The sequence below is a fragment of the Monodelphis domestica genome, chromosome 1, assembly GCF_027887165.1.
Source record: "Monodelphis domestica isolate mMonDom1 chromosome 1, mMonDom1.pri, whole genome shotgun sequence".
NCBI classification, from domain to species: Eukaryota; Metazoa; Chordata; class Mammalia; order Didelphimorphia; family Didelphidae; genus Monodelphis; species Monodelphis domestica.
Genome location: NC_077227.1, coordinates 597517433 through 597538555, shown reverse-complemented (window position 1 = coordinate 597538555; position 21123 = coordinate 597517433). Strand labels below are relative to the sequence as shown.

At 35.0% G+C, this 21123-nt stretch overlaps 1 protein-coding gene across 1 annotated transcript in view; it reads right to left on the bottom strand.

The window, feature by feature from the left end:
- KIF13B (kinesin family member 13B) overlaps positions 1 to 21123 on the bottom strand; it is a 267035-nt gene that overhangs the window by 129190 nt on the left and 116722 nt on the right. The window contains exons 7-10 of the mRNA XM_056813715.1: positions 20728 to 20815; positions 9117 to 9251; positions 4193 to 4305; positions 724 to 835 (exon numbers count right to left, since the gene is read on the bottom strand). Coding sequence (XP_056669693.1) covers positions 724 to 835; positions 4193 to 4305; positions 9117 to 9251; positions 20728 to 20815 — 448 coding nt within the window. The remainder of the gene's footprint in view (positions 1 to 723; positions 836 to 4192; positions 4306 to 9116; positions 9252 to 20727; positions 20816 to 21123) is intronic.

Below are 21123 nucleotides of genomic sequence, written 5' to 3'. Positions count from 1 at the left end.
TTTTTCAAAGAAAAAGGAAAGTCCTTCATTTACTCTGCTTGTGGAATTAGACAAATTCAGTTTCAGATGTGGCAAATTCAAAGGAAGTTAAAACATAAAAAGAATTGAAGTTTCAGACTTTTAAGATTTTTAGAGCTTGAAGTTTGACAGATGAGAAAGAATATGAATAGCCAAAGGAGCTCAGTGTCTCCCCCAAGGTCACAGAACTAGTTAGGGAAGATAGGAGCTGGTAGATAGAGCCCAGGTCTCCTGATTAATTGAATCTGGAATGTTTTCAACTCTTCTATGCTGTCTCCTAGTAAAGAAGGGGAAAAAACAGGATGAGAAAGGGCCTACCAAGGTCATTTGATATATTACCCATTCATAAGAATGTGTGTATTCCTTAAAGGGCAATAAAACAAGCCTGTCAATGATTAAATATCCATAACTAATGCATATTAGAACAAAATTTTTGCACAGAAAAACATTCCACCATGAAAAAACTTAATTGAGACTCACTCTTCCTCCCCAAAATAAGTGTTAGCTTCTACTTGCAGTACACCTAAAAGTACCATATATCACGGGAGAAAAGGCAATAAACTTGGAATTAAAAGGCAGAGAAAAATTCAACAAACATTAAGTACCTCATGCAGGTAAAGTGCATAATGTGCTAGACACTGAAAGAACTACAGGGTGATGTTTTTGCTCTCTACCAGTAAAAACATGCAGAAGAAAATCACTTACTTTTAACAGCCAGGTGAGGACAGAATCCCTGTATGGAACAAATTTGTTCTTGTTTCTTCCAGCACCCTGATCTGCAAGGGCGGAGATAACCAGACCAAGGGTGGTGAGGGACCTGCAGGGTGTCATGAATACTGGTAAGCAAAAAAATCTAAAGATAAAATATCTTAAAACATTCATCAAGATTGACTGGGCCCGCATATGAATGACACTGTGGTCAGCATAGTGCCATTCAATTGCAAGCCCATGGAAATTATAGATGAATCTTTCAACCCTGCTAATGCTGAAAAAAAAAATAAAACTGTTTGTTCAACAGCCTCCATTCAAGTCTGTGGTAGAGATCATTAGCCTGCTGTACAGTTGTAGGGCTACCTACCCATTCAGGCAGATGCCACATGAAAGATGCTATCAAAAAATAAAAGGCTAATATTGGAGAAAGCCACTGTGCAAAATAATCCTTCATAATTTTTCTATTAAAATAAATCCAACACTAAAAGAATTCAGACTTCTACTCAATGTAATGATTATTAGTGATTTGATAAGATATCTAAGTAAGGTATACCTTCTCTCAGTCAGTAGGGAAGTGGTTACTGTAGTTGTAGAGTAAGTAGACATTTTCAGAAATAGCTAATATATATGTTATAATTGAATAGATTGTGGGACTCACCAATGTTAACAGTAAAGGACAATGATAAATGTTGGAAGAGATGTGGCAAAATTGGGACATGAATGCATTGTTGGTAGTAGTTATGAACTGATCCAACCATTCTGGATTGCAAATTGGAACTCTGTCCCAAAATGCTATAAAAATGTGCATACTCTTTGATCCAATAATAACACTGCTGGGTCTGTATCCCAAAGAGATTTTTTAAAAAGGGAAAGAACCTACTGGTAACAAAAATATTTATAGCAGAAATTTTTGTGGTGGCAAAAGAATTGAAAATTGAGGAAATGTCTATCAACTGGGGAATGGCTGAACAAATTGTGGTATATGATGGTGATAGAATATTATTGTGCTATAAGAAATGATGAGCAGAATGAATTCAGAAAAAGCTAGAGAGTCCTACATAAGCTGATACAGAGTGAAATAAGCATAAGTAGGAAAACATTGTACATAGTAACAGCAATATTGTATGATGATCAACTGTGAATGATTTGGCTATTCCAGTAATACAATGATCCCAAACAATTCCAAAGGACTTATGACAAAGAATGCCACCACCTCAGTCAGAAGGCAGATCAATGCATATTAATTTTCATTTTATTTATGTTTTTATCTTGCGGTCTTCATTTTATATGAGTATTCTCTTATAACAGTGACCAATTTAGAAGAATGTTTTGCTTGATAATTCATGTATAATCCAGATCAAATTGCTTACTATCTCCAGAAGGGGGTAGGGAATAAGGTATTTTTGATCTTATAATTTCGGAAACATATGTTGAAAATTTTTATTATATGTAATTGATATTTTTCCATGGTTACATGATTCATGTTCTCTCCCTACCTTTTTTCTTCCCCTTCCCAGAGCTGACAAGAGAAAATAAAATATTTTTTAAAACTTGGAATGAAAAAAAAAAAAGGACTGCAGGATCACTTAGAAGTAAAATATTTTTCAAAAAGAAAGAGGTATAATAGGGAGAAGCTAGAAGCCTTCCCATAAAATCAGGAGTGAAGCAAGGATGCCCATTATTACCAACAGTATTTAACATGGTAGAGGATATCCTAGCAATAGCAGTAAGAGAATAAAAAGATATTGAGGGAATCAGAATGTACAAAGATGTAATAAAACTATCTCTGTTTGCAGATGACATTATGATATATGTGGAAAATCCTAGATTCAATTAAAAAGTCAGCTGAAACTATAAATAATTTTAACAAAGTGGCAGGATATAAAATAAATCCACAAAATCATCAGTATTTTTATATATTACTAACAAAGTTCTGCAAGAAGAAATGGAAAGAGATACTCCATTTAAAATAACCACAGATAGAAAATAATATTTGGGAACATGCTTTAAAAAAAAAACCAGAAATTAAATGAACATAAAAAAATAAAGAGGCATCAATAAAATGATTTTAATAGACAAAATGACTACAACAATGGAAATGGAAAGACCAACAGAGACAACTACTGAAATTCAATGTTGCAAAAGTTTAAAGTGGAAAATGCCCAAAACATCAAATATAACACATGTTGAGTGCTTTGGCTGCAATGGGAGAATCTAAATTGAATGAGTGGAAGATTTCTGCCACTGCGAGTTCAAGATTCTCTAATATAAAAAAAAAAGTTTCCTCCAAGATTAACTGGGAGATTGATATCAGAGAAAGAATCCTCAACAATGTAGGAGGCATGTGAATTATGGTGGATTGACACAAAGACATAATCAACCCTATTCATGTCTGTTTTGAACAGAGAGATTTCCTAGTTGAAGGATGAGATGGTTGGCTCAAAAGACTACAAATAGGATGTGGCCATTTAAAAAAAATGTTTTAATTTTTCACTAGATGGAATTAGTCAGGTATATGAAGAACATGGAAGAAAACCCCAGAATTAGGTTCATCCTATCACTACCTCATCATCAGTCTAATGTTTCTGTAGGGTTGTGTATTGTAGGATTCAGGCCAAACAAAATAAGGAGAGAAGCTGGAGTACTACCCTATAATCACTCGTCACATTAAGGACAGTGGTGGTTGGGATAGATATGATGCATCTCTAATGACCCAAGTGATGGAGAACTAGTTTAAGACACAGAATAATAGCAAATTAGTTATGGAAAAATTGCAGGTATGCTTGTAAAGGTGAAAACTTGCCTAGTAAAAAAAATTTTACCAGACAGGGTCAATCCCCAGTGGGGAAATACTTGATCAAAACTGGCTTGAAGAGATAATCAGCTCTATGTTAAATTTCTGGAAAAGGGAAGTATGGTAGAATTAGGACAACACCTATGCAAAGAAATAAATTAGTGAAAAGAGCAGCATATTATGAAATACTCTTTGTTCAGTATAGATCAAAAGTAGGAAGGCAATATGGGCTGATTATAATTAGAAATCGTTCAATTAGTGGGTGCCCTAGGCTGTGAAGAGTGCAAATCTAATGAAGAGATCCTGACTTGGACCAATTAGCTTATTGTGCTCAAAGATACCTAGATTCAATTCTAACCCATCTGCCACTGAAAAAAATGTTGCTGGTCATGAAGGAGATTAAGAGACAGTAAGGCGGATTAGCATAAATTCAACACCATGACTAGAAACTACTCAAAGCTCAATTACCACTTAGAAATAGAAATGGAAATGGACCCATTTTTACATATAAAGGATAACACTGATTCCCAACTCCCAGATCTATCCATTAGACCTTTTGGTCTTTACAGAAACCACATTGAGATTTTAAAAATAAAAAATAAAACCATACACCAAATTATCAAAGCATCTTACCAAGGAGACAGGAAAGTGAGCTTCTAAAGGCCTTACTTGTTAATATTGCTTCCTTCCTTCAGCCTGTCACCCGCGGCTCCTGTTTTTGTGGCTCTTTCACTGCCTGCTAAGTCAACCAGGCTTAATTTGCCAACCTTCTCTCCCGATGTCTGGAGAATAGGACAAACAGTAATAAAAAGTAGTTGATCCTATTTTTATAAATAGAATTCAAAGCCCTTTAGACAGAGACTATTTTGTACCTTAACGATTTACTTTTCAAACTCCTTATTTGTATCTTGTCTACTGAAAACAGGCAAAAACCAATATTTATCTATTATAGAATTAGTTTCATGAATACACTAAGTTACCATTAGGAATCGTTAATATTAAAAGAAATTTCAATTTTAAGGAATTTGTTCTATAAAATACAAGACAATAATCAGTAGGCAGAAACACCTTAGGATAGAAATATGCAGTGGGCCATACACATGGAACTTCCAAAAATTTTTTTTACTGATTTAGAAAAAACCATAACAAAGTTCATTTGGAAGAACAAAAGATCAAGGATATCCAGGGAAATAATGGGAAAAAAAATACAAAGGAAGGGGGCCTTGCAGTCCCAGATCTCAGACTATATAATAAAGCAGTGGTCATCAAAACAATTTGGTACTGGCTAAGAGACAGAAAGGAGGATCAGTGGAATACACTGGGGGCAAGCAACCTCAGCAAGACAGTATATGACAAACCCAAAGATCCCAGCTTTGGGGACAAAAATCCACTATTTCATAAAAACTGCTGGGAAAATTGGAGGACAGTGTGGGAGAGACTAGGAATAGATCAACACCTCACACCCTGCACCAAGATAAATTCAAAATGGGTGGATGACTTGAACATAAAGAAGGAAACTATAAGAAAATTAGGCGAACACAGAATAGTATACATGTCAGACCTTTGGGAAGGGAAATACTTCAAAACCAAGCAAGAATTAGAAAGAGTTACAAAATGCAAAATAAATCATCTGGATTACATCAAATTAAAAAGGTTTTGTACAAACAAAACCAATGTAACCAAAATCAGAAGGGTAGCAACAAATTGGGAAACAATCTTCATAAAAACCTCTGACAAAGGTTTAATTACTCAAATTTCTAAAGAACTAAATCAATTGTACAAAAAATCAAGCCATTCTCCAATTGACAAATGGGCAAGGGACATGAACAGGCAGTTCGCAGCCAAAGAAATCAAAACTATTAACAAGCACATGAAGAAGTGTTCTAAATCTCTTATAATCAGAGAGATGCAAATCAAAACAACTCTGAGGTATCACCTCACACCTAACAGATTAGCTAACATGATAGCAAAGGAAAGTAATGAATGCTGGAGAGGATGTGGCAAAGTGGGGACATTAATGCATTGCTGGTGGAGTTGTGAATTGATCCAACCATTCTGGAGGGCAATTTGGAACTATGCCCAAAGGGCAATAAAAGACTGTCTGCCCTTTGATCCAGCCATAGCACTGCTAGGTCTGTACCCCAAAGAGATAATGGACAAAAAGACTTGTACAAAAATATTCATAGCTGCGCTCTTTGTGGTGGCCAAAAACTGGAAAACGAGGGGATGCCCATCAATTGGGGAATGGCTGAACAAACTGTGGTATATGTTGGTGATGGAATACTAGTGTGCTCAAAGGAATAATAAAGGGGAGGAATTCCATGGAGACTGGAACAACCTCCAGGAAGTGATGCAGAGCGAAAGGAGCAGAACCAGGAGAACATTGTACACAGAGACTAATACACTGTGGTACAATTGAGCATAATGGACTTCTCCATTAGTGGCAATGCAATGTCTCTGAACAATCTGCAGGGATCTAAAAAATACTATCCACAAGCAGAGGATAAACTGTGGGAGTAAAAACACTGATGAAAAGCAACTGCTTGACTACAGGGTTGGAGGAGATAAGACTGAGGAGAGACTCTAAATGAACACTCTAATGCAAATTCCAACAACAGGGAAATGGGTTTGAGTCAAGAACACATGTGATAACCAGTGGAATCATGCGTCAGCTATGGGAGAGGGAAAGGGGGGGGGGGGGGGGAAGAAAATGATCTTTGTTTCCAGTGAATAATGTATGAAAACAACCAAATAAAATAATGTTTAAAAATCAAAAAATAAAAATAAATAAGTAAACAAATAAACAAACAAACAAACAAATAAATAAATAAATGAATGAATGAATAAATAAATAAATAAATAAATAAATAAAAAGAAGAAATGTGCAGTGGGATTCTGCCAAAATAGCCAGGCTGGTGCTTATATAATACCTAGGTGGTTCAGGGAATAGAGAGCCAGGTATGGAGATGAGAGGTCCTGGGTTTGAATCTAACCATGGATACTTCTCAGATATGTGGACCTGGGCAAGTCACTGAAACCCCACTGCCTGGGCCTTACCGTTATTCTGCCTATTCTAAAATGGAATGAATGTTTTCTTTTTTTTTTTAAGCTACTGTTTCTTAAACAAAATTGAATTAAAGGAAACAAAGTTAAATTTTTAGACAATCACTCACAAAAAAAGCTGAGATGAACCATTCTCATACACATTCAAAAGTGAAATAAAGAATAGTTGCCAAACACCAAATTCTTCTCAGAAATAATAGATAACATATCTTATCTAATAGAAAAGCATGCATTGATTTCACCTACATCGAACTGATTCACTATAATTTTGCTCTATGTTTAAATGAAATAAAAACCCAGACACATTTCCTAAAATATATTTTTTGCTAAAGTGCCTGAAACTAATTATGTATTTAATGAGTTTCTGGTGAGTTTGTTCAATTGAATACCCAAATAATTTTCACTTTACAGGATTTAAATTCATTTATTGGGGGAAAAGAGGGATTTTCATTTCACTCTACAAGACAGAGAAAAATAAGAATTAGTACCAAATAAATTTCTTGGTAAGTAGAAAGTATATAACATTGGGGCAGGGGGCAGCTGGGGAACTCAGTGGACTGAGAGCCAGGCCTAGAGATGGGAGATCCTAGGTTCAAATCTGGCCTCAGATACTTCCTAGCTAGGTGACCCTGTGCAAGTCACTTAACCCCCATTGCCTAGCCCTTACCACTCTTCTGCCTTGAAACAAATACACAATATTGATTCCAAGACAGAAGGTAAGGGTTTAAAAAAAATATTGGGGCAATATTCACACTTAAATATATCTCCCTGTCCCTTCTAACTTGCTAGTACCTTTCAAGAAAAATGAAGAAGTTTACCTGTCAAATGTATGGATAAGGGAAGAATCTATTAACAAACAAAACATAGAGAACGTAACAAAAAATGAAATGGATAATTTTATTACATTAAATTAAAATGTTTCTCTCTATATATAAAATAAAAAATATTAAAAAGGAAACAAATTGAGAAAAAAACATTTTATAGTAAGTATCTCTGACAAAGGACTCATTTCTCAAAAATATACATAGAAAAGGATGGGGGGGGGGGATTGGGATACTAATACATTGTTGGTATAACTGTGAACTGATACAACCATTCTGGAGAACAATGTGGAACCAGGCTTAAAGGGCCACAAAGCTAAGTATGCATATCCTTTGACCTTGCAATACCCACTACTAGGTCAGTATTCCAAAGATGTCAGAGATAAGGAAAAAGGACCTATTTGCACAAAAATATTTTAGCACTTCTCTTTGTAGAGGTAAAGAATTGGAAATTGAGAGGATTTCTATGATTTGGGGAATGGGTAAGTAAGCTGTGGTATAAGGCTGTAATGGAAAACTTTTAGCCATGAGAAATAATGAACAGGATGAGTTCATAAAAACCTGGAAAGACTTATATGAACTGATACAAAGGGAATAGAACCAAGAGAACACTGTATACAGCAACAAAAATATTGTACAAAGATAAACTGTGAAGAACTAAATTACCAGCAAAACAAGATCCCCAGATAACTACAAGAAGTCCCAAGATAAAAAAAAATGCTAAATCAAAGAAAGAACTATTAGAATTTGACTACAGATCAAAGCACACCATCCTTCCATTTTTATCCTTCATGACTTTTTTATTGTATAAGTGATATGAGTCTTCAATCACAAAATGAGGAATATGGAAATAAGTGCTACACAAAAACATTGATATAACTTATATCAGGGTATTTACCACCTTAGGGAATGGGGGGGGCAGGAAACGACGACTGAATCTCAAAATATCAGAAAGGAATTGTCAAAAATGTACTTCTACATATAACAAAAATATATAATTCAATTAAATATATATGTGCATACATATATAAAAATAAAAACATTAGGACAATATTCTCTCTCAAGTATACCTCCCCATCCCCTACAATTTGCTAGCACCTTTCAAGTAGATTCAAAATGATGTTATAAAATTATAAAATTTTGTCATCTTTTCAAACAATAGGAGCACCACTAAAACTTGGAGAGCTGCTGGTAAACTGCACTGTGCCTTGGCTAAATAAACATAAAAGCAGACTGGAATTGATTTTCCTTAGTTCATTTCCTGTCTTCACAAGCTTTATGCAAGCTCAATTTTACTATTTTTGGAAGAGTAATTGTTCTTAATTATCACCATTAAATATGATAGAATAATTTTGTTCACACTTTCATATCAATGTTTTCCAAATTAGCCATCATGGCAATTTAAATTCACATACATGACTAACGCAGATTTTATCTTTTAAAACATTCTTCACTGATCAAGGATGATGCAAAAACCAATGGTTTGGCTACTTTGGCACTTACTGTCTATGTGAACCTGCATATGGACTGAATCTTACTAGGTTTCAGACATCTGAAAAATGGCAGTTGTATTAGATGGTCTCTAAAGTCTTTTCCAGCTCTAAATCTATGATCTTTTACTACATGAGTGAGGCTAGCAATGGGTAATTATGCACTGGGAACACAAAGAATAAGACCTTGTATATGAAGAACGTCTACACTGCACTTACCCCAGATTGCACATCATACAAAGTATGGGTCAGGATGATTTTGAAGACTGCATGGGATCTGCTGCTTTCTTCATTCATATTGGTAGCAGCAACTGTTCGGGACTTATTGCCTTCTGACATCAAGGACTCAATATCCTACATGGAAATTTTAAAACATTAGATGATTCATCTCACTATTGTCTAATAAATACTAAATATCCTGTAGAACTATATTTTAAAAATCAGCAAAATCAATGGTCCAGTCAATTCCATTTGTTTATGAAAACAACTTGTCTTTTAAAAATGTAGCAGCCAAGAGAGTATCCATTTATAGTTTCACTGAAAACTAGTTCAAGTTCTGTAAATATAACTTTTGTGAGTTTCTGAAGGTGAATAAGAAGGTTCATGAAGACTAAATACGTTCTATAATTTATTGATGAGTAAACTTTTTAATGACAAAAAAACAATATTCAGAAGATGCATGCAAATTTTCATAAGCAAGAAGCAAAATGAGGCCTTCAGTTTTACAATTATGAACTGGAATTGGAATGCAAGCAATTCTCTCTTTCTTTTAAACCTTTACTTTCTCTCTTAGAATCAATACTAAGTATCACTTCCAAGGCAGACGAAAGAAGGGCTTAGGCAATTAGATTAAGTACCTTGCTCAGGATCAGAGCTAGGAAGTGTCTGGAATAAAATTTAAACCCAGAATCACCCCTCTCCAGGCCTGCCTCTTTACCCACTGGGCCAACCAACTGCCCCTAAGCAATTTCTGTTACATTAAGACAACTGACTCCTATTCTGTATGCTACTCAGGTAAAACACCGCAAACAGGTGGGTTGTGATGCATTAGCTCTGGCCTCATGATGCTAACAGGCTCTGACTGGAGAACAGAAAAAAATTAAAATGTTCTTTCACTAACATATTTTTGAAGGAAAAAACTCTTCATTAAAATAGCCAAGTATAAAAAATTTTTAATGAAGCATATAGTTCTAAAGATCTAATTACTATAAAATTATCAATCAATGCTTAATCTAACAACTGCTTTCTTCTTAGGCTTAAGAAAAGAAAAGCAAGAAGAGAAGGTAGTTGACTCAGTGGATAGAGAGCCAGACTTAGAAATAGAAGGCCCAGAGTTTAAATGTAGCCTCAGATACTTCCTAGCTAGGTGACCTGGGCAACACTTAACCCTAATTGCCTAGTCCTTTCCTCTCTTCTGCCTTGGAACTGATACTCGGTATTGATTCTAAACCAGAAAAGGAGGGAGGGAGAGAAGGAGAGGAGGGAGGGAGAGAAGGAGAGGAGGAAGGAAGGGAAGGAAAGGAAGGAAAGGAAGGAAAGGAAGGAAAGGAAAGGAAAGGAAAGGAAAGGAAAGGAAAGGAAAGGAAAGGAAAGGAAAGGAAAGGAAAGGAAAGGAAAGGAAAGGAAAGGAAAGGAAAGGAAAGGAAAGGAAAGGAAAGGAAAGGAAAGGAAAGGAAAGGAAAGGAAAGGAAAGGAAAGGAAAGGAAAGGAAGGAAGGAAGGAAGGGTGGGTTAGGGTGGGTTAGGGTGGGTTAGGGTGGCAAAAGGAGTAAAAGAGGCATCAAGGAAATGAACAAGAGGAAGAAAAGGGGGGCTACATGGAAAGGACATGGGATTATGGGAGCCAGGATAGTTTCAGGACAAGGAATCATATCAAAGTACCTTAATAGCCTCTTTTTGTCAATTACTATGCTGGTAAAGCTGGCAAATGATAAAGACATGCTCTCTCTAGAGTCAGAAATGTAGAAATAGAAAAGACTTTAGAAGCTAATTGGCATGACTTCTTCATTTCAAAGATTAGGAAACCGTAAGCCAGAAATTGAACAACTTATAGATGGTATGGGGCAGAACTAGGCTTAAAATCCAAGTCCTATGGCACCAAATTTATAAATTTTTTCAGCAAAACATTTCACTAAGTCTACCAAGATAAACTTGGGAACAAAAAGACAAATATGGGTTAGAAGTGTATAAGCTGGTGGATATAGGTAGCTGGCTGAATAAATGTACCTAAAAACTGCTAACAAAATAATATAAATCTAGAAATAGTTTATTAGTACTATGCCACAGGGCTTCTGATGGGGGAGTATCAGTTTCCCAACTCTATCAGTCCCTGGGGGTCTTTTATGACTCCTCCTAAAATGAATGAGTAGAAGAGAAGTTGTTTCTTCTCCATCTACTGCTAGCTAGGCCAATGGACAGCTGCCAACACATCAGATCAGTGGAATAAAAGTTTAACATTGTTCCTACCTACCCTCTAAAGAATAACTAAAATACCAAAGCCCTCCACTAAGCTTTCCATTAGGCCTGCCTTTGGCCAAACCAATAATTCCACTTCAGAATTGGAATATAAAGAAATGCTCATGGATCATAAAATTAAAAAAAGTAAATGAATTTATAATAAGAGTAAAGATACTGCTCCCCTCTACCTCTATATTGCCCAGAGCAGCAACATTATAGAGCAGTAGGAATTCCCCCAAACCTCAAGATTTGTATGAAATGATACAAAGTGAAGTGAGCAGAGCAAGGATGTAATAAAAACAATTCTGTAAAAATGAATAATTTTTAATGATTTAAGAATTCTTAATCAACACAATGATCAACCATGATTACAGAGGTCTTGTAGAGAAGAAAACTACTTTACCCTTTAGCAGAAAGGTGATGAAGTTAGTATAAAGAACATGGTCAATACAGAAATTTGGGGTTTTTTGACAATATTTATTTTAAGGATTTTGTTTTTCTTATTAAAGTGTGGCAAGGTGTGGGAGAGAAAAAAAAATAAATGTCTCACCAGTAAAAAAATTTCATTCAAATTAAATCCATAATTTTAATTAGAAGTTCATACTTTCACATATAATTTTGTTTCTGCTCTTTTTTGTATAGTGAAATATCTGTAAATTAATATTTGTTAAGCTCATAAAAGAAAAAAAATGAAGTATTGAAGGACTTAACTTTACAGGGTTGTAAATTAAATAACTGAGGTATGGGACAAGGATGCTTCCAAAGCATTTTCACAAATCTTATTTCATTGGGCCCAAAGAGTCCAATGAGACAAATAGGGCAGGTATTAATATTCCATTTCTAATGAAATGACTAATAATTCTAGTCATTTAAATAAATTACGCTGTCTTTTTTTCCATTTGAATAAGTTTATTTAGTCAATTTGGAACATTATTCCTAGGTTACAATAATCACATTATTTCCCTCCCTCCCCTCCACCCATTCTTCCCGCAGCCAACACGCAATTTCATTGGGTATTACTTGTATCCTCAATCAGAACCTATTTCCATGTTGTTGTTTACACTAGGATGTTCATTTAGAGTCTACAACCCCAACCATATCCCCTCGACCCATGTATTCAAGAGGTTGTTTTTCTTCGGTGTTTTGACTCCCACAGTGTTTCCTCTGGTTGTGGATAGTGGTTTTTCTCATAGGTTCCCCCAAGTTGTTCAGGATCACTGCATTGCCACTAATGGAGAAGTCCATTACATTCAATTGTACTACAGTGTATTGGTCTCTGTATACAATATTCTCCTGGTTCTGCTCCTTTCACTTTGCATCAATTCCTGGAAGTTGTTCCAGTCCCCATGCAATTCCTCCACTTTATTATTCCTTTTAGCACAATAGTATTCCATCACCAACAGATACCACAATTTGTTCAGCCATTCCCCAATTGAAGGGCATCCCCTCATTTTCCAATTTTTTGCCACCACAAAGAGAACAGCTATGAATATTCTTGTACAAGTCTTTTTCCTTATTATGTCTTTGGGGTACAAAACTAGCAGTGCTATGGCTGGATCAAAAGGCAGTCTTTTAGCACCTTTTGGGCATAGTTCCAAATTCCCCTCCAGAATGGTTGGATCAATTCACAACTCCACCAGCAATGAATTAATGTCCCAACTTTGCCACATCCCCTACATTCATTACTTTTCCTTGCTGTCATGTTAGCCAATCTGCCAGGTGTGAGCTGATATCTCAGAGTTGTTTTGATTTGCATTTCTCTGATTATAAGAAATTTAGAACACTTTTTCATGTGCTTATTAATACTTTTGATTTCTTTAACTGAAATTGCCTAATCATGTCCCTTGCCCATTTATCAATTGGAGAATGGCTTGATTTTTAGTACAACTGGTTTTTTTTTTTAATTGAATTGAAATTCTTTGATTGAATTGAAAACTTTATGAATTTGAGTAATTAGACCATTGTCAGAGGTTTTTGTAATGAAGATTATTTCCCAATTTGTTGCTTCCCTCCTAATTTTGGATGCATTAGTTTTCTTTGTAGAAAACCTTTTTAATTTGATGTAATCAAAATTATTGATTTTACATTTTGTGATTTTTTTCTAGCTCTTGCTTGGTTTTAAAGTCTTTCCTTTCCCAAAGATCTGACAAGTATACTATTCTGTGTTTGCCTAATTTGCTTATAGTTTCCTTCTTTATATTCAGGTCATTCACCCATTCTGAGTTTAACTTGGTGTACGGTATGAGATGTTGATCCAAGCCTAATCTCTCTCATACTGTCTTCCAATTTTCCCAGCAGTTTTTATCAATGGTTTTGGTCCCAAAATATCATGGTTTTGGTCCCAAAAACGGGGATCTTTGGGTTTATCATAGACTGTCTTACTGAGGTCAATTACCCCAAGTCTATTCCACTGATCCTCCTTTCTATCTCTTAGCCAGTACCAAATTATTTGGATAACCACTGCTTTATAGTATAGTTTGAAATCTGGTACTGCAAGTCCTCCTTCCTTTGCATTTTTTTTCATGATTTCCCTGGATATCCTTGATCTTTTGTTCTTCCAAATGAACAGTATGTTTTCTTCTAATTCAGTAAAAAAGTTTTTTGGTAGTTCAATGGGTATGGAACTAAATAAGTAAATTAATTTAGGTAGGATTGTCATTTTTATTATGTTAGCTCGTCCCACCCATGAGCAATCGATGTTTTTCCAATTGTTTAGATCTAGTTTTAATTGTGTGGAGAGTTTTCTGTAGTTGTGTTCATATAGTTTATCTCAGGAGATAGATTCCTAAGTATTTTATATTGTCTCAGGTGACTTTAAATGGAATTTCTCTTTTTAATTCTTGCTGCTGAACTGGGTTGGAGGTATATAGAAATGCTCGTGACTTATGCGGGTTTATTTTGTATCCTGAAATTTTGCTAAAGTTGTTGATTATTTTGACTAGCTTTTTGGTCAATTCTCTAGAATTCTTTAAGTAAATCATCATATCATCTGCAAAGAATGACAGCTTGGTCTCCTCATTGCCAATTTTAATACCTTTAATTTCTTTTTCTTCTCTAATTGCTACAGCTAATGTTCCTAGTACAATGTTAAAAAATAAGATGTGATAATGGGCATCCTTGTTTCACTCCTGATCTTATTGGGAAGGCTTCTAGTTTATCCCCAATGCAGATGATGTTTGCTGATGGTTTTAGATATATACTGTTTATTATTTTTAGGAAAGGCCCTTCTATTCCTATGCTTTCTAATGTTTTCAATAGGAATCGGTGTTGTATTTTATCAAAGGCTTTTTCTGCATATATTAAGATAATCATGTGATTTTTGTCGGTTTGCTTGTTAATATGGTCAATTATGTGGATGGTTTTCCTAATATTGAACCATCCTTGCATTCCTGGTATGAATCCTACCTGGTCATAGTGAATAACCCTTGTGATGACTTGCTGGAGTCTTTTTGCTAGTATACTATTTAAGATTTTTGCATCTATATTCATTAAGGAGATTGGTCTATAGGTTCCTTTCTCTGTTTTTGACCTGCCTGGCCTTGGGATCAGTACCATGTTTGTGTCATAAGAGGAATTTGGTAGAACTTTCTTGGATTATTCTGTCAAATAGTTTGTATAATATTGGGATGAGTTGTTCTTTGAATGCTTGATTGAATTCATTTGTGAATCCATCTGGACCTGGGAATTTTTTCTTAGGGAGTTCTTTGATGGCTTATTCAATTTCTTTTTCTGATATGGGGTTGTTTAGGTAATTTATTTCTTCCTCTGTTAATCTAAGCAATTTATATTTTTGTAAGTATTCATCCATATCACCTATATTGACATATCTGTTGCCATATAATTGGGCATAGTAGTTTTTAATGATTGCCTTAATTTCCTCTTCATTAGAGGTGAGGTCTACCTTTTCATATTAGATGCAGTCAATTTGGTTTTCTTCTTTCCTTTTTTTAATTAGACTGACTAGTACTTTGTCTATTTTGTTTTTTCAAAGTACCATTTTCTAGTCTTATTTATTAAATCAATAATTCTTTGACTTTCAATTTTAGTGATTTTCTCCTTTGATTTTTTTGATCTCTAATTTAGACTTCATCTGAGGATTTTTAATTTATTCACTTTCTAGTTTTTTGATTTGCATGCTGAATTCATTGACCCTTCTTAATTTGTTAATATATGAACTCAAGGATATAAATTTCCCCCTGAGTACTGCTTTGGCTACATCCCATAGGATTTGAAAGGATATCTCATCATTGTCATTTTCTTCAATGAGCTTATTGTTTCTACAATTTGTTCTTTAACTAACCGGTTTTGGAGAATCGTATTGTTTAATTTCCAATTAATTTCTGATTTACCTCTCCATGTATCCTTACTAATTATTATTTTTATTGCACTGTGATCTGAGAAGGTTGCATTTATTATTTATGCTCTTTTGTACTTGTTTGCAATGTTTTTATGCTCTAATACATGATCAATTTTTGTGAATGTACCATGTGCTGCTGAAAAGTAGTTATATTTCCTTTTGTCCCTATTTATTTTTCTCCACATGTCTACTAACTCTAATTTTTCTAAGATTTCATTCACTTCTCTTACCTCTTTCTTACTTTTTTGGTTTGATTTATCTAGTTTGGATAGAGGAAGGTTCAGGTCCTCCAGTAGTATAGTTTTTCTATCTATTTCATCCTTGAGCTCCACTAGTTTCTCCTTTAGAAATTTGGATACTATGCCATTTGGTGCATACATGTTGAGTACAGATATTTCCTCACTGTCTATACTTCCTTTTATCAGAATGTAATTACCTTCCCTATCTCTTTTAACTAGATTTATTTTTACTTTGGCTTTGTCAGATATCATGATTGCGACTCCTGCCTTCTTTTTATCAGTTGATGCCCAATAGATTTGGCTCCTTCCTCTTACTCTCACCCTATGTGTATCTACCTTCCTCATGTGTGTTTCTTGCAGACAGCATATAGTAGGGTTTTGGATTCTAATCCACTCTGCTATTCGCTTGCATTTTATGGGTGAGTTCATTCCATTCACATTCAGAGTTATGATTACTAGCTGTGTATTTCCCAGCATTTTGATTTCTATTCCTGGTCCTGCCTTTTCTTCTTTCACTATTTCCTTCTACACCAATGTTTGTTTTTAATCAATCCCCCTAGTTCCCACCCTTATTTTACTTCCCATTCTACCCTCCTCCCTTCTTATTCCCCCCTTATATTCCCTGTAGTCTTTCTAAAATTACCCCCCCCATCATCTCCCTCCCTTGAACTATTTCCCTCCCCACCAGTCCATTTGTTACCCTTCTACTCCCCTATTGGGCACAAATCTATTCTCTGTCCCAATGGATTGGATTGTTCTTCCCTCTTTGGGTCAATTTCAAAGCACATAAGAGTTGAGTATTTCCTATCTCCAACCTCTTTACCCTTCCAGTGTACTGATGTTCTCCCCCCCCTCCCACCATGAGCTTCTTTGTGACATATAAATTTACCTCCATTTGTTTCTTTTCCCATTTCTTTTAATATTAACCTCTTTTTTTTAGCTCTATTTATATGTATATATATGTATAGGTATATATACACACACATGTATATGAATTTATGCATACATATATCTATATACCAATTTATGTCTTGTCCTTTCATCCTATACAGTTTGTCACTGCTCCCTCCTAGTATAATTCTTCTAGCTGCCCTGGTGATAACAACAATTTTTAAGAATTACAAATGACCTCTTTTCTTATAGGGATACATAACATTTTAACTTATTGAGTCTCTTTTTTTAAAAGGGGGCAGGGTTTGTTTGTTTTGATTTTCTTTTTTCCCTTTTTTAAAATTCTCTTTTGATGATTTTCTTGAGTTCTGTGCTTGGGCATAGAATTTTCGGTTCAGGTCTGGTCTTTTCTTTACAAATTTTTGGAATTCTTCTATTTTGTCGAATGACCATACTTTCCACTGTAAGAATATAGTCATTTTGCTGGGTAGTTGATTCTTGTTGTAGACCTAGTTCCCTTGCTTTATAGAATATCATATTCCAAGCCTTTGGGTCCTTCAGTGTGGATGCAGCCAGATCTTGTGTTATCCTCACTGTGATTCCATGGCTTGTAATATCTTTTCTTTGGTCTGATAGTTCTTGAATTTGGCTATAACATTCCGGGGTGTTGTCAGTTGGGGATTAAGTACAGGAGGTTATCTGTGGATTCTTTCAATCTTCCCTTTTCCCTCTTGTTCTAGAATATCGGGGCAGTTTTCTTGAATAATTTCCTGAAGGATTGTGTCCAGTATTTTTCTTTTGTCATGGTCTTCTGATAGACCAGTGATTCTTAAATTGTCTCCCCTCAAATGATTTTCTAAATCCTCTGTTTTGTGAATGTGATACTTCATATTTTCCTCAATTTTTTCATTCTTTTGGTTTTGTTTTATAGTATCCTGCTGCCTTGTGCAGTAACTTAATTCAAGTTGTTGTATTCTGGTTCTTAAAGACTGGACTTCATCCCTGGCTTTTTGGTCATCCTTCTCCTTCTCGTTTGATTTTCTTTGAAGGTGATCTTTCATCCTCTTTACCTCGTCTTTCATCTCCTTTGCCTCATTTTCCAGCTGGTTGATTTTGGCTTTCAAGATACTATTTTCTCATTTTAGTTCAAGTGCCTCTGTTTCCAGATGACTTATCTTAGTTTTTAAGTTCTTTTCCCAATTGTCTTCAGCCTCTCTTAATTGTATTTTAAATTGCATTTTGTATTCTTCCAAAGCCAGTATCCAATTCTCTGGGATTTCTGATTTATCGTTTGCTGATCCCTTCCCCTCTGTTCTGTTTGCCTTATAGAAGCTGTCTATTGTAATTTCTTTCTTCTTTTTCTGTTGCTTGCTCATATTTATCCCTTCTTTGCTTCCCGTATTTGTCTGTGCTCTTGCTCCTCTCATTTTTTTGGTTTTGGGAGCTTCTGTCAGTCTCCCCTCTTGGAGCTTTGACAGAAGATCTCTTGGTGCAGTCTGTGGGGGAGAGTTGTTGGGGTTTGTGCTTTCCTGTCCTCTGGAGGCTTTTGATTGGATTAAAGTCCAGCAGTCAATGAGGGAGGGGTGTGGAGCCTGGGCTTCCCTGAGTTCTGAAGACTTTTGATGGGATTAAGTTCAGCTGTGTTGGGCTGGGTGTGCTCTAAGGCCAAAACCTCCTGGAAGGCTGGAGCAAATATGGAGGATCTCCACAGCTCTGGCCAGGCTGCCATCTCTATGCTCCCTCTCCAGGGAGCATATCTTGACTCCGACTCTCCTACACTAAGTCTTCAAGCTAACAAATGACAGATCAAGAAAAGAAAAGGAGATCAAAGGTTCAAAGACAAAATACCCTTGGCAAGAAGAACAACCAAAAAAAAAAAAGAAGTACAATGGCTTCTTCCAAGATCAGAGCAAGGAAAGAGAGCAAAGGGTTTTGCCCTCTGGAAAAGAAGAAGCTAAGGTTTGCCAAACAAAATAAATATTTTGAAATCTGGAACCATACATATATTTTAAAAAATTCATTTTGATAAAAAAAATACTCCCATGAGGCAAACAGAAATTGTGGATAAACAACTTGTTTCAAATTCTTAATATAATTTATAGCAACCACATCAATATTTCATTTACCAATGATATAGAAATGAACACTTTTTAAAATATTTTTTAAATTTCAAGCAGACCTTCATATATAATGCTAAAAAAAACCCAAAAAACTAAAGGGTCTGCCTATGAAGACAAGAGTCATTAAGAAGGAATGTTAAATTATATTAATTCATTGAAAGTTAAAATAATAAAATCCTATGCCAAGATGTCCTAGAAATTGTTCAAATTCTATATGAATGAATTTTTTTAAACCTTTACCTTCCATCTTGGAATCAATATTGTGTATTGGTTCCAGGGCAGAAGAGCATTAAGGGCTAGGCAATGGAGGTTAAGCCACTTGTCCAAGATCACACAGCCAGGAAGTGTCTCAGGCCAAATTTGAACCCAGGACCTTCCATCTCTGGGTCTGACTCTCAATCCACCGAACCACCTAGCAGCCTCTTATCTGAATGATTCCCAGCCCCTGGCTTGGATTCCATAATCTCGTGTATGTAGATATTCAGTGCAATGGCATTTACTGTATCAGAACAACATTTGCAAATAAAGAAAATGAAGAATGAGAAAAAAGATTTTTGAAGAAAACCACCCAGCATGATACAAGAAGACATTCTTGGAACTATAAACATTAACTGCAAAAAGTCATATCAATAGTTTTGGAAAATGAGAAAAATTAGCAAAATAAAAACCAAAAAAGGTCACTGGTTGCAAATTGTCAAACTTGATTTAAGGTGGATTAGATATAATGATGCTAAGTCTTATGTATCATCCTACTTAGTCCATATTTACCTACTGTTATCTGATCTAATATTTGGTTTCTAAACATCAAAATATTTTCAACCCCTGTAAATTTTCTCTATAAAAAGTTTCACCTCTCATTATTATTCTGATAATAATAACTAATTCTTATATAGTACTAAAAAGTTTGAAAAGCATTACATTATACCACACACATGTTATTTCATTGCCATGTCACAATAATCCTGTGAAATTGGTGCTGCTATTACTCCTATTTTACAGATGAAAAAAAGGCTGAGAGGACTTAAGTGACTTGCCCACATGTCTGAGGCAAGACTATAACTTTATAGCAATTCTCAAATGGTCTGTGATATAAAAATAATAACATTTTTTAAAATTGCCAGTGACCTTTGAAATTAGCTATCCCTACATCCTTAGTTTTAAAATAAGGAAAATTAGTCTCAAAGAGATGGAATAACTTGCCCCAAGGTTATTAGAAAATTAATGACAAAGGCAAGATTAGAATAAAAATTTCTTATTCTAGTGTTCTTTCCAACACAATGCTTATTAACACATCCCTGGAAACAAGCAAAGGTCCATGTTTGTAAACCTGACAATGCTGCCTGCATCCCTTTACCATTAATTTTCCAGAAGATTTTCTCATACACTGTATTAAATGTGATTCTCACAAAAACACTTTAGATAGGAAGAAGACTCAAATTTAAAAACAAACTTCAAATTTTAAATAACCAACCAAGAGTAAATATTAATTAATTAGCCCAGCTATAAACAAACCATAAAAACTACTACTCTCTATCATATGTCCTATCAGCAAAGACTACTTTCAAGAAATAAATGGGGGGGTGTGAAAAGAAAGACAATTTGGTTGAGGGGAAAAGCTTTTTGTTAGTTACATGATAGTAAATAGTATATGCCTTTTGCTTCCTAATGATACCTCATTCTTATAAAAGTTATAATTGGTTGCAGGAAAGGCTGAAAGAAAAAAACACGACAAGCAATAAATCATATTTCACATAAATGGTATTTTACCTTATAGCTTGTGACAGCCAGTTTAGAAAGCCCATCCACATAAGGACCCAGTACATTGTGTTCTCTAACTTTCAATGTTTGACGGCTTCTGTTCACAAAAAAAAAGGAAAGAAAGAAAAATTAATTCACTTTCAAAAATCCCAACTAATTCTAATGGTCTAATCTCAAAAAGAAAAGTATAAAAAGCTTTATAAAAAAGGATATTCAATTTAACAAGGATTCAAATTGTTAAAAAAAAAAAAAAAGAAACCACTTGCCCTGACCCTGCAAGAATTTATACTTTCTAGAAAACCAAAATATAAAACTCTTGAGAGACAGACATTTTCTAATGAGGTAGAGTATCATTCCAAGCAGATAACTGTGGGAATGGCTTTTCCACCACAAAGGAATGCTAAG